Consider the following 17,089-nt stretch of genomic DNA (forward strand, 5'->3'; position numbering starts at 1 on the left):
TAAAAGGAATACTGTCCGTGGTGTAATGACAACTGCACTTTTCCTGGGTTGCTAGTTGACTTGGCTGTGGACTGGACATCTAAAACAAATGTTTGTTGATTAACGCATGCAATTTCGTTGAAAAATCACTCCACTTCACACTTGAAGCTGTGTCTGTGCCCTTATCAATTTTGAACGATTTTTTTCTGAGTATGACTGAAATGATGGAAAAACTTGACCCCGAACCGAAGTCGATTTCGGGCCGAGTTTTCACATCACTATGCATTATGTAAGGGCCTTTTCACACTGTTGTCTTGCCTATCCATGTTGAAATCAACGTGGGTCCACTGTAAACAAAAGTGTCACATTCTCACTTCTCCGGCATGCTAGCTTCTGCGGGCAGATTCAGGGGATAATTGAGCACGTTACAATGCACATTACTGTGCGTGATACTTAGCTTGGTATCAAAAAGCGCTTTGATCCTTTTGGGAGATTCCTGCAGGGGAGCGGCCTTCAGAGAGATGTAAAATTAAACGTCCCCTCTTTTTCTTTTCTGAAGCGAGTCTCTCTGTCCGTGTCATTTCTGCTGCCGACGACTTACAAGCAATCAAAAGCACAACATACACCACTAGCCTTTACTAAGGGACCGTGACCATTCAGCCCTGGTATGAAAAGGGCCCCCCGGTACCTCGTCCGGTCCAGAGCCAGTCCGGTCTTCAGCCCAGTCTCGTCCGGTACATGGTCCTGTCTGACCAGAGGTTTTGAAGTCAGTCAGGCGCATCAATTTATTGCCCTTCAGAGAACGGCCAGAGCAGAACAATAGCAGATTTACCGGATTAAAGATAAAATCCTCCCAAACGCCTTGGTAATTTACGGTCCCATTGTGCGCGAAACCGCATGGCAGGGGTTTTGATCTGTGCCGACGAAAGTGTTCTATTGTTTCGCGCTGAGAGATGAAAACCACAAGCAGGTTTCTTGTGGTATATATTTCATGTGTCAATACTTGCAAACAATAGACCCCAGGGTAAAAGGAGTTCCTGATTAGCAACCGGACCAGCTCCTGGGCCGGTAGCTGGGACGGTACGAAAGGACTTCTTGGGAGGGGACGAGCTTACCGGGGGGCCCTTTTCATACCGGGGCTGAATGGTCACGGGCCCTAAATGTGTAGGCAACTACAAGCGTCCTGCTGGCACGGCCAAAGTCTGGATTCGACTGGGACCATGTGGCGTGTACATATAGATATCCTATACTCTTACGCATACCAGTACTTACCCTAAAAACTCGGCACACAAATAAAGCTGGCGAAAATGTACACTACTGCGCAATTTTCGCGCATGTGTGTTGATGCGAAATTTCCCTCTCGGAGAAGATAGAACGCCTGAGAAGTGAGACTGGGACACTGGATCTCGTCGAACCGGGTAGCAAAGACATAACCATTCACACCTAACCAAGTTGTACACGGGTCGGCTGTAGATTTGGGATCTTCGACCCGGGTAGAGCCTCTCAACTGACCAGGGTCGGATCACACCGGTGTAGAGCGTCGGACCCGCGAAGAAGCCGTGTCGGATTCTTGCTGGTGTAAACGGGATTCCCAAATATCTGTGTTGGACCTAGCCTTGGTCAATGCTCTCGTCGTTATTCGTCCCGTACGCGGTCAATCGTCGGCATATATCCTCACGCGCTATGCACATGCATGTAAAAATACAGCGTGAACAGCGACCTCATGCGGCCACTATTTTTTATGCAAATCAGTTGGAGACGATGTCGAGCCTTGGATCAATCGTCGGCCAAAGCTTATGTTTTTCTTTACTTTGCGCTAGATTTCCAGCGCACGACCTCGTATGCGAATACAGATAATGTAGGCGGGGCTAATATGTGGAGTGTCCAATCACACCTTGGTAAATCCGGCCGTCATCAAATTATTTGCAGCTATTCTGCCTTTTGCGGACGTGACAGGAACCACAGTTTTTGTGCATTGGTGCCGTGTGCAGAGACACACAATGTGTTCGTGTATGGATTATGTACGGTGCCACGTTTCACTATGCAAGTTTCCACGCAACGATCGACCAATAAGAAAACGACATTTAAGGTCAGCTAAGGCTATTAACATAATGAGCACCACCCCCAAAACCTCACATGGACGATTGAACCAAGGCTCGACATCGTCTCCAACTGATTTGCATAAAAATAGTTTAGGTCGCCGCGTGAGGTCGCTGTTCGCGCTGTATTTTTACATGCATGTGCATAGCGCGTGAGGATATATGCCGACGATTGACCGCGTACGGGACGAATAACGACGAGAGCATTGACCAAGGCTATGTTGGACCCGGATCCAAAACATTGTCGACTTGACAAAAGCTTGAACTAATTCCGACTCTTTAATTGGACTGATATTTCAGATGTATGCCTGGCCATTCTTCAAACCCGTCGACGCTGATGTGCTGGGCTTACACGACTACCACGACATCATCAAACACCCTATGGACCTGGGGACAATAAAGGTCAGTCTTTGTAATGTTATAATCCGACAATAACTAAATCCTTTGTACAAATTTTTTTTTTCCATTCCTTTTTGTCAGAAGAGTTTATGGTTGGAATAGTGTTATTTTTGGTGGGAATTCTGAACGATAATCCTCACAGGCATTTTGGGCATGTCTTGTGGTGTCGACGAACATTCATTTTGGACAATTCACTAATGTGCATAATAAAAGTTATAATCATGAAGTGGATTTTAATTAACTCTGAAACGTAACAATTACTTATAACAGTGATTTAAACAAGAAAGAATTCGTCCAACTTTCTGGGTTTTTTTTTTTTTTTTGCTGTAGTAGAAATCAGTTTGAAATACTGAGAATTAGGCCAAAAAAACAAAGTCTCCGGTTTCTGGTATGCGTGCGCGTCGCCGTAGCCATGCGCGTCGGCAAAATGAAAAAGTTTTTTTTTTCAATGAAAGATGATGTCTCAAAACCGCCAAACTCACTGATTTGACTGGAATCCTGCTGCTGCACAATTTTAACGTGCTTTTAGATTGGGTTGTGGTCGAGAATAAGCTTTATGTGGCCTCTCTGGACTCCCATATATTTGCACTAAGTTTAGTCGGGCACCATTTGCAGTCATCAGCCGACATTTGAAGCAAAAAAAATCAGGTAAAAAAAAAAAAAAAGCCGCGTCGCCGCACCACTTTTTGGGCAAGCTCCATACCAGAAACCGGAGACTTTTTTTTTGTGGCCTTATGCATACGTTTTGTTTTCTCTGTTTTATCAAAATGTATGGTATACACTGAGCTGAAACTTCAAGTTTGTTACGCACACTTCTAAAGATTTGGGAGCAACTTTGTAGCTTCAATAAAAGAAAATGCACAAAAAGAGCGAACTTACCTATGTACCTTTAATATAGTAGATGAAATGTAGAAGGGGTATAAAGCAGATTTTCTTGTTGGAAGAAAGTTCTTTCACATGGTTTATACCGATTTTACCTCCTCGCTTTCAGGATAAGTTAGAAAATCGAAGTTACAAAAACGCCAACGAGTTTGCTGCCGACATGCGGATGATGTTCACAAATTGCTACAAGTACAACCCACCAGACCACGACGTCGTCAACATGGCCAGGAAACTGCAGGTATGCAGGAGAATTTTATTTTTTGAGGGGTAGGGGGAGACCAGGGAAAGTTGTAAAATCTCTGAAACAAACTTGGCCAGCAAGGATACTATGACTTGCCCGGCCACAAATTTAGCTGTGCAGAAATTTATTTTGGGGTTTGCGAATTGAGCGAAGATTTGCAGTTCTGGGCCGTGATACTTTTGAGATTTGTTATGCGTTTTGTCATTGTCTTGTCACTGGAACTTTTATCATGTGACTGATCATGTGACCTACGCGACCTACGCTGCATGTGAACTGGTGGGTCAAAACTGTTCTTTAATCTGGGCATTTCTGCTGGGATGTAATATCCATTCTGCAAAATCCTTCAACTGCCTTCATGTAAGAATAGCATACAGCCCCAATCCTCCAAAATCCTCCTTTATTTCTTAAACGTGGTCCTTGGAGGGGTGACCACTGCCTCAATCTTGCAAAACCCTCCAGGAATCACTGTCACAATGTTGAGGCAGAGCCAGTGACATCCAGGAGCAGTGTGGAGGATTTCAAGTATAATCTAGGCCTAAATCGATGCACGGCTGAGCATAAACAACACAAGGTCCGGCCTAAGACCTTGACACAGTGCATCCTCCGAAATCAGCAACATTCTTTGCCATATAGCCTGAATTCTGCAAACTGCTCCATTTTGCAAAGATGGGTTAAGAGGCTTTAAGAAGGCTAGGGTTTATACCGACATTTGTGGGTAGATAGTAAAGTAAACATCGACAGTCCCTGTGCCCGTCCCAGCTCGCAACCATGCTGTGGTTATGGTACTTAATAATGTGTGGTTAAGTTGCCATATAGTGATCTGGTACCTCTTTGGCAAGGGCCTCTAGTTCTCAGTGAGAGTTGCCTTGAATCACAGGAGGTTAGAGAAAAAGCCCAAGTCTCCGTATTAATCCCAACCTGTCTCCAATACGTGGAGCTGGTTGTTTCATATCAGAGACACACTTGACTGCCTTTAGAATGAACCAATTCGGTAATCCCCACTGCCCTCCTCTCCCCCCCCCCCCCCCCCCCCCCATACATGTAACTTACGAAGATTTCAAACTGGCAATTTAGAGTTGTGAAAAAAAACCGGAACACATTCTTGAGGATTTGATTCAAGCACACAAGGCTTCCGAAATTTGAAACATTTGGGAGGGATCCTATTTTATTGCATGTATTTTGTGTTCTGACTGGGCCTATCCAATCAAGGGCAATGAATGAGTACTTTGAAGAAGAAAAAAACATTACAATTTAAAACATGCTGAAAATTTTGCCAATTGACAACTGTTATAAGATTAAAAATGTTGACCTCAACTTCCGTTCAGTTGATCACGCTGATAACAATTGGGTAAATTCAAACACGGGGGGTCTGTGACTAGACTAGTCGGTGTTTGGCACCAAGACGGGAAAGAATGTAGTATCCAGACGCCACTTTTTTTGGTTGTGTATGAAGTTTATGGAGAGTATAGTGCATTTTCAAATTATTTTCTAACAAAATTGAAAATGTTTCTCGGTCCAGAATTCATGCCTTTTCAACATTTTTTGCAAAAACTGACCTTCATTGAGATAATATGTGACCCGCTCTGCAAAAATGAGTCTGTTGTGGCAAAACTGACATTTTGAGTTAACTACATTAATAAAATGGGAATGAAATAAGCTTTCATTTGGTATATCACGGACCTCTCTGGGATATTTGGTTGCATTGTTGTGCTTGTTTCATTCTGTAAAGTTTTTGCAAAGCTAGAAGTGTCTCAATGGAGAAAAAAGGCTTTGAAAAATGACAAATACACTGTAACTAACCAAGAAAAGCACCAAAGATTCATAATTTTTTCCTTTTTCTTACAATATTTACATTTCTGTGTAAGATATTTAAACTAAAACTATCAAACAACCAAAATAAAACAAAAACAAAAAATCCAAATTTTGAGCAAATTTTTACTGTTTCCATTTCAAAATGGCAAAAGCTCGAATTCAAATTATGCGACATCAGACTCATTTTTGCAGAGCGGGTCACATATATGATGGAAAAAGTGGTGTCAGGATGCAACATTATTTCCAGAAGACGCTCACATAAACGTGGGCTGGTGAGATACTTGCATGTTCTGTACTTCAACACTCAATTCCCCTCTTGCGCAGGACGTGTTTGAGGTACGGTTCGCCAAGATGCCCGACGAGCCGGTGACCGCCGACGAAGACAACGAGGACGACGACACAAAAGACAGCGACGCGAGCAGTCACCCCACGTCCCCGTCGTCATGTTCCGATGACGACAGCGAAGCGGAAAGGGAGACCCAGTTAACCAAGCTGCAGGCTCAGGTAGGTCAAAAGTCATTTCTGGATCAATTGATCTTATACATGAACAAGCGAGGGCGGTATACTGACACCACTGTGTGTGTACCGTTGCGTTTTTACGAACTTGAATTCCGTACCATTTTGATGATGACATGATGATAACCTTTGCGTGTCAAATGAGCCGTGAGTTCCTGCCTAGTTTTGGCTGTGTGATGCAGGACCGTGTGTCTGCATTGCCGGCATGGACCAGACACGGTACACGTCGGCCGTGACTTGTTCAAGGGGTCTGATTTTCTGCAGTGGTCATACCGCGCCCACTCACCTTCTGCTTGTATACATTTGAGTGTTTCCCATTAAAGATATAGTCCATCATTTGTAATTTGTGCATTTTGTTTCGTTTGAAGCAACAAAAGTGCTCACAATCTAAAGAAGGGTACTGAACAACTAACCTGATAAAGTTTCAGCTCAGCTTCAGCTGTATATTCTGAGAAAAACGGCATTCTAGGATCTCAATTTCAAATCCAAAGTTGCTGAATCATGTTTTGAATTGCGCCTGAATTCAGCGTCCGAGACACGTTCTCGCTGAGCCGAATGCAGCTGCGCGATGTCGCGCACTGATCTGACAAATTATAGCAACCGGGGGTGCGTGTGCGTCGTGCCAATGCTTGCGCGCGCTTTGCCGAATAACAAAACAAACTACTAATTTAAATTTTCCTACGGTGCGTCTTAAGAAGCACCGTTGGAAAGGCCTTCTTTCGTTGATTACTTCAAAATGATAGCTTGCCAGAAAGATTATTTTCACAGGGAGTTTAGTCCCCTTATTATCTTTCAACCAGTATGTTTTTCAACAATACCGTAATTTTCGGAATATAAGCCGCGCGGCGTATAAGCCGCAGCACGCAAAAATCTGCAAATTAAGATTTGAAGTCGGCGTACAAGCCGCACCGGCGTACAAGCCGCACCAACCGCAGCGGTTCAATTTTGTAAGGCCTCCAAATTCTAGTCAAAATGCTCTGAACCAGTTCCATTTACACTACGAAGGGCCACATAAGTTATGTCAAATCATTTACAGTCGATTACTCTTACAAACAAATATGGAAATTGATGATGAGAAATAAAAAACGGGAATTGCTGCCGGCGACTGACATTATTTTCCCCCAGCACTTGAGAGAGTATGCAACCATAGAGCAAGGACGCAACCCACCATGTGTTGTCTGACTGGAGCGCTACAAATCCTGCTTTGTGGCAACAGACACTGAGTTGTTTTGTCCTAAAGGATAAACAAGTCCGTTTTTTACAGCAAAACTTATCAAATTGTTGTGATTACTAACGAGTAGTAACGTCAAACATTCAAGTTTGGATCGTAACTTTCTTCGAAAACAGTCAACACGATGCTGAGATTTTTATGGACGAATCCATTAATTTTGTAAGGGGTGATTTCACCCCTGTTTTGACTTTTACATCGTTTCTTGAATACATTTTCAAGAAAAAAAATTATATTGTGACGTTGAACAACTGATTATCAAATAAAAATATGTTTCAAACTCCATAAAAAGTATTAGTTGTCTTTTTTCTTTTTTTAAACAGGGGAAATATTGGTAATTATTGTTCCCAAGAAAGTACACCCCTTTATTACCACAAATGGTGTGGTCCATGGGGAATCCATGCAGCATGCATGCAGCATATGCAGCATAGGCAGCATCACGTACGGCCGGTTGTCGATGTCCAAGGGACAGCTTTCACTAGCCGTACTTTTTACCGCTCGGTACCTTTTTGTGGGACGTGCTTTCGGTTTGTTAATGACTTTCTTAATTGATAATTATTTCAGCAACACATCTCTTCTTGTACCAGTACATTAAATACACATGTAAATGTCATTTTTATTCTTCAAGTCTCGGCGTATAAGCCGCCCTGTGTATAAGCCGCAGTAAACATTTTCATGGGCAAATTCAACGTATAAGCCGCGGCTTATATTCCGAAAATTACGGTAATTACGCCAGTTACTTTTTTGGATAGCTGCAAATGATGGACTCTGGCTTTAATGTCTGTGAAATACCTTCTAGTCAGCTATCTCAAAACAAGTTTTCTGTCTTTTTCCCCTCGTAGCTGAAATCAGTACACGAACAACTGACGGCGCTCTCCCAAGCCTCCCAGAACCGGGCCAAGAAGAAGAAAGACCACAAGAAGAAGCGGCGGAAGGACAAAGAGCCCGAGAACCACACCTCCTCGGAGAAGGACAAAGACCGGACGGGGGTGGACCTGGAGGAGAAAGAAGTCCGAGGCGAGAAGCCCTCCAAGGTAGTAGTGGTGGCAGAAATTTTAGAGGACAATGCAGAATGAAACAGGTGGTAAAAACCTTGTAAAACCTTTAGGTTAACTACAAGTTTATCGAGGTTTTACCCTGAGGTAGCCTTTAAAAACCTTGTAAAACATTGAGGTAAAGCTCGAGTTACTCGAAGTTTTACCTTGTGGTACCCCATAAAACTTTGAGGTAAACCTTGAGTTACTTAAGGTTTTACCCTGAGGTACCCATTAAAAACCTCGTAAAACATTGAGGTTAACCTCCAGTTACTCGAGGTTTTACCCTGAGGTACCCTTTAAAAACCTTGAGACAAAGGTCAAGTTACCGTCTGTTAAATTTTGCATTTTCCCCCTTACGTCGTGCTATTTTTTACAACGTGTAGTTCATGACAAAATTCCTGTCATGCTCTGTGCTTTTCTACCTCGATACATTACCTACACTAGAATGGCAGAATGCCCAAGACACTGAAACAGTGCATCCTCCAAAATCAGCCGCACAGTTTTGCCATATTGCCTCAATCCGGCAAAATCCTGCATTTTGCAAAGAGGATTTTGGTGGATTTGGGAAGGTTATGGTTAAGCTTGTGTCTCAGAAATGGAATCTTGAAAACATTTGGTTGGTTGCAAATCCAAAATCCAAACCAAATAGTGTGAATTCAAACTGAATTCCTGATTTTAATCTCGCCAATTATCCAAGGTTAAGGAAGAACCGGAGCCTAAAGTCAAGGAGGAGGTTGAGAACAAGACGACAAAGCCCAAGAGGCCTCGAGCTAAGACCAAGGCCAAGGCTGGAGGGGACAAGACGACCAAGACTACTAAGACGAAGAAGAGTTCTAGCAGGTAAATAAACACTTCATTTTTCATCCCCCTGGCTGTAACCAGGAGGGGGTTATTACGATCGCATATTCTTTCTGTGTGTCCGTGTGCGTTCCAGTTCACTGTGAGTTCGGTGATCAATCTCAACCAAACTTGAAAGGTGGCCTGTTGACATAAGGCCGACGTCAAAAAAAATCCTTTCCAATATGGATGTTTACGAGGTCTCTGGAGAGCTCAGCTCAGTATTACTAATGACTCAACATATGTTAGTGCGGTGTCTCACCCAAACTCCCCACTCAACCCAAACTCCCCATTCAACTGAGAACTGGTACCTGCCGGGTGGACAATCAAGGCCGTCACTGAAAATTATCCTTACTAACTGCCTGTACATGTATCCAAACTACCAGGATCCCAGGGGGATCGCGCAAGTTTTACTTGTAGTATTTTTTTAGTATTCTGTCAAAACCAGGGCCCAATTTCTTGGCTCTGCTTACCGTTAACCGAAAAATCCCTGCTTACTGAAGCAGAAAATTGTGTGCTTGCGGTAAGCGTATTTCACTGGTTTGCGAGGAGTTTGGGCTTCAGCGCATGCGCACATCCGGTAACTAAGGATTCTGTGCTTACTAGGTTAACACAAAATTTTTATGCTAGCCAGTTAGCACAAAGTGGTGATCGTAAGCGCGGGATTCTGTGGTTGGCAGCGCCATGAAATTGGGCCCAGACATTTCTGGGCAAAGTTTGAAGTTTGATAGTCGCCCCCAAAAAAATTGTTTCTGCACTTTTTCCCCCTTGGTTTTGTTTATGCTGGTGATCCTAAATATGTCTAAAATGTTATTTAAAAATTTCAGACCATTTTTTTGCATTGTAATTTTCATATTTTTTTTTTTCATATTTCTTTTTTCATTCGTGCAAAAAAATTAATTACACCTTTTTTTTTTGGTCGGTAGTTCAAAGAGGTCGAAAGCCATAGTTCCCAACTACGACAGTGAAGACGAAGACATGGCCAAACCGATGTCCTACGACGAAAAGCGACAGCTGAGCTTGGACATCAATAAATTACCAGGTTAGGAGGGGACGTTTTACAGTAGCAAAACTTGGGACTCGTTTCCCCGAGTTCATCGGGCATGAGATTTTTCAGACTTTTGTCTAAAACCAGACTTTCTGAATCTGAGAGAAAAACATGATCATTAGAGAAAGAATGCATCTTTCAGACCTTTCATCCAATTTTCAGACTTTTTTTGGGGGGGGGGCTTTATTTCTCTTCGTAAATGCATTTAAACTTGTGTAATGTTTAATTCCAACCAACTGTCCTCGTTTTTTTCTCTATTTGAGTGTCTGCAACCCTCTAAAAAAGGGTTTTATTTTGGGTACAAACCTATCTGCCTTGCAAGCAGACTAGTAAGGTAAATTTAATGATCATGCGGGATTTTGGATGATTCAGGGTTCTGGGTTAAGGAATGCCATATTGTGATGGGATACCTCTTTGGCAAGGGCCTCTAGTTCTCAGTGAGAGTTGCCTTGAATCACAGGAGGTTAGAGAAAAAGCCCAAGTCTCCGTATTAATCCCAACCTGTCTCCAATACGTGGAGCTGGTTGTTTCATATCAGAGACACACTTGACTGCCTTTAGAATGAACCAATTTGGTAAGCCCCTCTGCCCCCCCCCCCCCTCCCTCCCAATCCCCCGATCATAAATACAACTAACGCAGATTTCAAGCTGACAATTTAGAGTTGTCAAAAAAACAAAACAAAACGGCATCGCCGCATCAATTCCGGAACTTCGGTCTGACCAGAGACCGACTATATTTTGTTTTTGGCCTAAAATGGACTAAATTGGTAAAGGCCCCCCCAACCCTTCCCCCAATCATAAAGGTAAGAGAACATCTCAAAAAGTCGGAACACTTGCGTTAGGAGCGTGCGTTGTTGCAACTGGGAATACCAGGTAATCCAGCCTGGAAACGTTGGTCTATGCGCACGCACGCCTAGTTAGGATCGGCATGTTCCAGTTGCGAAAATTCTGGGAACACTGCACATTCCCAATTTGAAAAAGGAACGTTCCATATGAAACGGGAACGTTGCGACTTTCGAGTCGCTCCCTAACTAACAGACATTTCAAACTGGCAATCCAGAGTTTCGAGGAACCAAACAATTCTTGATGATATCAGACTTTTTTTTAATCTGAGAGAAAGACGTCAGTATAGAAAGAAACGCATCTTTCAATCCTTTCCTGCAATTTTTTGAATTTAAGATTTTATTTACGATCTCAGCCCTGGTGATCGTCATCAACCTCTCTTTGTCCTTCCCCTCCGCAGGCGACAAGCTGGGCAGAGTGGTCCACATCATCCAGTCCCGGGAGCCAGCGCTCAAGGACTCCAACCCCGACGAGATCGAGATCGACTTCGAGAACCTCAAATCCTCCACGCTGCGCGAGCTGGAAAGATACGTCATGTCCTGTTTGCGGAAAAAGCCGCGCAAGCCGTACGGTAAGTAGATGGTTCTGGCTCTCAGAATGTCTGTTAAATGGTAAGCCGTGTCCAAAAATTGCATGGCTGCGGCCGGGAATAACACGCGCACCTACGAAAGTCAACTGGCTAGCGGCTGCAGCCACTTTCCTTAGACTTGTGTGTTATTGCTGTCCCTAGCCAAAGGATTCAGAAACGGCCTTAGTTCTTGGCAATATTTATGTCTCGAACAAGAGAGGGCGCTTTCTGACCACTTTTTGAGAGCCCCGTTAACGAGACGCAATGTGTGCACGTAATAGTTCGTGCGCGTATAGCGCGAATTACGCACCACTAACTTAATTCTGAATGTGCACAGAGCCATAGCGTCTTCGCGTGAGCGTTTGCAGTTGTTGGCCATGCGTTGAATGTCTCTCCAAGTGGTCTCCCCCAAATCACTTTCTTACCGTTGAGGGGGTACTTGTACACACAGCCCATATCAGTCGTCGTCACTTGCGAAACCTAGCTTTGAATTGCTCAAATACAACAGGCACGTTTGCAAAATCATGCTTGTAATCAAACAATAACTGTTCACAAACTTGTTTTTATTGTGTGTTTTTCTTAATTTTAATTGAACTACCGAAAGGGTAGTGTGTGGCCTAGTGGTTAGGGTCCGTGACTCATGATCAGAGGGTCCGGGGTTCGAATCCAGCCGCTGGTTATTTGTGTCCTTGGGCAAGGCACTTCACCCCACTTGCCCCTCTCCACCCAGGTGTATAAATGGGTACCGGCATTAGCTGGGGAGTAACCTGCGATGGACTGGCATCCCATCCAGGGGGAGTAGAAATATTCTCAGTCGTTTCATGCTACTGAAAACCGGAGATAAACGCCGGCCTGATGAGCCACATTGGCTCGGGACAGACTTTACTACTTTTTTTTTACTGAAAGGGTAGAGGGGGGAAAAAAATAAGACAGTTAAACGAAAAGGAACAGTCAAATTTGTGTCCAGACAATATAAGTTAGAGTAGATCAATTGCAGCTTTCCAAAAAGTAAAAGACCAAATTATTGTTGAAAAGCATACGCGGTGTAAAAGATATTAATGGGACTAGACTCCCTGTTAAATTATTCCCTCTGGCATGCTGTCATTTTGAAGAAAACGTGACTCGGCAACTTTTGAATTGAAACCGAGATCCTAGAATATTCTTTTCTCAGAATCTACAGCATTCACTAAGCGAATAAAATTTCATCAGGTTAGTTGTTCAGCACCCTTCTTTAGTTTTGAGCACTTTTGTTGCTTCTAACGAAAAAAATGCACAAACTGAAAAATGATGTACTCTACCTTTAATATTGTTCTCTCCTCTTGTTTCTCTTAGCCTCCAGAAAGGCAGGGGGTAAATCAAAGGAGGAGGCAGTGAAAGAGAAGAAGCAGGAGCTGGAGAAGAGACTACAGGCAGTCAGCGGTCAACTCGGTGGCGGGTTCACAAAGAAAGCTGCCAAAAAAGGTACCAGATCCCGCACTTCGTCTTCGCTTCAGCACTTCACAGCCGTTCACGTTTCGCAAAACCACTTTTGCCCTTATAGGCTATCAGCTTTGGTCCAAAAATTGGACCACTGGTATCAAATGATTGAAAGGAGAAATGCTCAAAGCGATGTTTGGCAAGGTATGCACATCTAGAGTTGGAAAATGTGTGATAGCTTTGCAGTGTGAGCAGTGGCGTTTTTTTTTGGTGTAATCACTTTTAATTTTTTTTTTTTTTTTAAAAATGGCCGCCAATATGCTTGTTACCGGATTAATTATATGTGGTAACTAACTCTTTTTTATGCCCCGCGGCGAAGCCGAAGGGGCATACTGTTTCCGCCTTGTCCTTCCGTGGGTGGGTGGGTGGGTGGGTGGGTGGGTGGGTGGGTGGGTGGGTGGGTGGGTGGGTGGGTGGGTGGGTGGGTGGGTGGGTGGGTGGGTGGGTGGGTGGGTGGGTGGGTGGGTGGGTGGGTGGGTGGGTGGGTGGGTGGGTGGGTGGGTGGGTGGGTGGGTGGGTGGGTGGGTGGGTGTGTGTGTGTGTGTGTGTGTGTGTGTGTGTGTGTGTGTGGGTGGGTGGGTGTGTGGGTGTGTGTGTCCGGACAAATCTTGTCAGCGCGATAACTTGAGAAATACTTAACATATTAACTTCAAATTTGGTTTGTGGATTGTTCTTGGTAATCCTAAGAAGCCTTTCGCATTTGGGGCCAAAAGGCCAAAGGTCAAGTTCACAGTGGCTAAAACAATAGAAATCTTGTCAGCGCGATAACTTGAGAAATACTTAACATATGAACTTCAAATTTGGTTTGTGGATTGTTCTTAGTAATCCTAAGAAGCCTTTCGCATTTGGGGCCAAAAGGCCAAAGGTCAAGTTCACAGTGGCTAAAACAATAGAAATCTTGTCAGCGCGATAACTTGAGAAATACTTTACATGTGAACTTCAAATTTGGTTTGTGGATTGTTTTTGGCAATCCTAAGAAGCCTTTCGCATTTGGGGCCAAAAGGCCAAAGGTCAAGTTCACAGTGGCTAAAACAATAGAAATCTTGTCAGCGCGATAACTTGAGAAATACTTTACATGTGAACTTCAAATTTGGTTTGTGGATTGTTTTTGGCAATCCTAAGAAGCCTTTTGCATTTGGGGCCAAAAGGCCAAAGGTCAAGTTCACAGTGGCTAAAACAATAGAAATCTTGTCAGCGCAATAACTTGAGAAATACTTTACATGTGAACTTCAAATTTGGTTTGTGGATTGTTCTTGGCAATCCTAAGAAGCCTATTGCATTTGGGGTCAAAAGGTCAAGTGTCAAGTTCACAGTGGCTAAAACAATAGAAATCTTGTCAGCGCGATAACTTGAGAAATACTTAACATATGAACTTCAAATTTGGTTTGTGGATTGTTCTTGGTAATCCTAAGAAGCCTATTGAATTTGGGGCCAAAAGGTCAAGGGTCAAGTTCACAGTGGCTAAAACAATAGAAATCTTGTATTTATTCTGAGATTATAGGGATTAGGGATTAATTCATATAAAACCTACAGAAGACACTAATGCTGTCAATGAATGTTCCATGTGACCAAGGTACATGTAAGTTGATGTTAAAAGAGTGGTGTTATGTCATGGGAACAGTCACGGTTGCGGGGCATTTGTGTTTGTAAACACACCTGACTTGTTTTTTTCTAAAATGTTCCGCGGTAGCTCCAACAGCGACCTCTATTTCCGCACCTCCTCATTTTTTTTTTACCAAAGAGCACCAAGGAATGGGAAATTGCACCAAGGCAAATGATCAAAAGCACCAAGGCAAATTATGGAGGACACCAATGTACATGAGGACACCAAAAAAGCAAAATAGTACCCACCTTGTCTGTACAATCCAAGCTTGAAGAAAAAGAAAAAAAATCAAAAAAAAAAATAAAAAGCCGCGTGGCTGTGTCAATTCCGGAACTTTGGTCTGACCAGAGACCGAATATTTTTTTTTTTTGGCCTAACAAGCATGTTTTAGCCACCATATTTACAAAAAAAGAGATAGCACCCAAAAAGCTTATTAGCATGTTTTAGCCACCATATTTACAAAAAAAGAGATAACACCCAAATAGCTGCCACCACTGCAATGCTATCACTTATTTTCCAACTACAGGGGTGCATACCTTGACAAAAATCTTAATGAGCATTATTCCCCTCGGTTCGATACCGACCAAACCCCCAGGTTGATGGCATATTAGAGTCATTAGCACCCATGTTTCAATTTCCTTTGGGGTAATCTTCTGTGGAGTAATGATAACACTTCAAATTCCTGCACAAGTCCTTTGTTTTGTGAAAGCTATAGTCCATCATTTGTAATTAGTGCATTTTGTTCGTTTGAAGCAGCAAAAGTGTTCAAAATCTAATGAAGGATACTGAACAACTTACTTGATGAAGTTTCAGCTCAGCTTCAGCTTTATATTCCGAGAAAAACAGCATTCTAGGATCTCAATTTCAAATCAAAAGTTGCTAAATCATGTTTCGAATTGTTTTGAATTGCAGCTTTACGCGATGTCGCGCACTGATCCGACGAATTAAGGCAACCGTGCGCGCCTGTGCGTCGTTCCAATGCTTGCGCGCGCTTCGCCGAATAACAAAATGAACTACTAATTTAAATTTTCCTACGGTGCTTCTTAAGACGCACCGTTGGAAATGCCTTCTTTCGTTGATTTCTTCAAAATGAGAGCTTGCCAGAAAGGATAATTTCACAAGGAGTTTAGTCCCCTTACTATCTTTCAACCAGTATGTTTATCAACAATAATTACGCCAGTTACTTTTTTGGATAGCTGCAAATGATGGACTCGGGCTTTAAAGGGTTTTACATATTACTCTGAATATTGACCTCTCAGCAGGAGGGTAAAGTTAATGATCATGTAGGATTTTGGAGGATTCAGGGTTCTGGGCTAAGGAATGCCATATTGTGATCGTTATACCTCTTTGGCAAGGGCCTCTAGTTCTCAGTGAGAGTTGCCTTGAATCACAGGAGGTTAGAGAAAAAGCCCAAGTCTCCGTATTAATCCCAACCTGTCTCCAATACGTGGAGCTGGTTGTTTCATATCAGAGATACACTTGACTGCCTATAAAATGGACCAAATTGCTAAGCTCCTTGAGTCACTCCTAACAGGGTTCGATCGTATGACGTCAAAGTACCACTTGACCATCCGGTCTCCCCGTGATCGGTCACCATTGCAGTAGGCAAGCGTTTGGTTAGCAAGCACGTTGTGCATTGTAAACTAGATGGTAGGGCTTATTTTCATGTAAGGTAACCGCAAACTCTTCATGAAAATGGCATAATGGTCACCACCTGTGCTGTGTGCAGTTGTCGTAATCACGGCTTTGACGGCTCACCTACTGGGGCACTTTGCCTACTACAATGGCGACGCTGACATTCATTATCAGGACCCAATTTCACAGAGCTGCTTAACAGTTCGCAGAAAAGTTGTGCTTAGCATCGCAGAAAAATGTGCTAACCTTAAGCACTATTTCACGGCGTGGATGTGCTAACGGTCGCGCGTGCATGGAGAATTGGAGATTTCTATTGATTATCGCCAAGTTAGAGCAGATTTTTCCTCTGAAGTAAGCGTGCCTTTTGCTGTGCTAATGCTAACGGTCTCCATGAAATAGATGGAGGCTCTGTGATCAGAAAATCAAGTGCTTAGCAGCGCCGTGAAATTGGGCCCTGGATGGAGGGCTGGTATGGGTCACTCTGGAACACTAGTCTGTAATAAACATTTACTGTAAGTCGATCACATCTCTTGACGTGTATATTTTATTGTCCTCAACAGCTCAGCAAGACGCCCTGGACGCCCTCGACGTCGGCGGCAATCGTCTCAGCGCCAGCAGCAGCAGTTCCTCGGGCAGCGACAGCAGCAGTAGCAGCAGCTCCAGCTCCAACTCATCCGACAGCAGTGACTCCGAGTCAGGTAGCTAGACTCACGACTAAATTAAAACATAAACAAAAATAAAACCTCTAAAGTCATGCAGTGGCTATCGTGGGGGTTCCGCACCAAAAATCTATGGGACTCGCATAGAGAGAGCCAAGAAACTAGACTAGTCCAACGGAAACCCCAAAACCTCAATGACGGATATTATTTATACTCAGTCAAGGAGTC

General features: G+C 43.4%; 1 protein-coding gene across 9 annotated transcripts in view; it reads left to right on the forward strand.

The window, feature by feature from the left end:
- LOC119720215 (bromodomain-containing protein 2-like) overlaps positions 1-17,089 on the forward strand; it is a 50,001-nt gene that overhangs the window by 14,655 nt on the left and 18,257 nt on the right. For all 9 annotated transcript variants that reach the window (XM_038189815.1, XM_038189817.1, XM_038189813.1 and 6 more), the window contains 9 exons: positions 2,379-2,480; positions 3,469-3,597; positions 5,737-5,916; positions 7,999-8,190; positions 8,891-9,033; positions 9,957-10,072; positions 11,321-11,491; positions 12,821-12,949; positions 16,763-16,900. In XM_038189815.1, coding sequence (XP_038045743.1) covers positions 2,379-2,480; positions 3,469-3,597; positions 5,737-5,916; positions 7,999-8,190; positions 8,891-9,033; positions 9,957-10,072; positions 11,321-11,491; positions 12,821-12,949; positions 16,763-16,900 — 1,300 coding nt within the window. The remainder of the gene's footprint in view (positions 1-2,378; positions 2,481-3,468; positions 3,598-5,736; positions 5,917-7,998; positions 8,191-8,890; positions 9,034-9,956; positions 10,073-11,320; positions 11,492-12,820; positions 12,950-16,762; positions 16,901-17,089) is intronic.

Source organism: Patiria miniata, unplaced genomic scaffold (assembly GCF_015706575.1).
Source record: "Patiria miniata isolate m_02_andy unplaced genomic scaffold, ASM1570657v1 HiC_scaffold_9, whole genome shotgun sequence".
NCBI lineage: Eukaryota > Metazoa > Echinodermata > Asteroidea > Valvatida > Asterinidae > Patiria > Patiria miniata.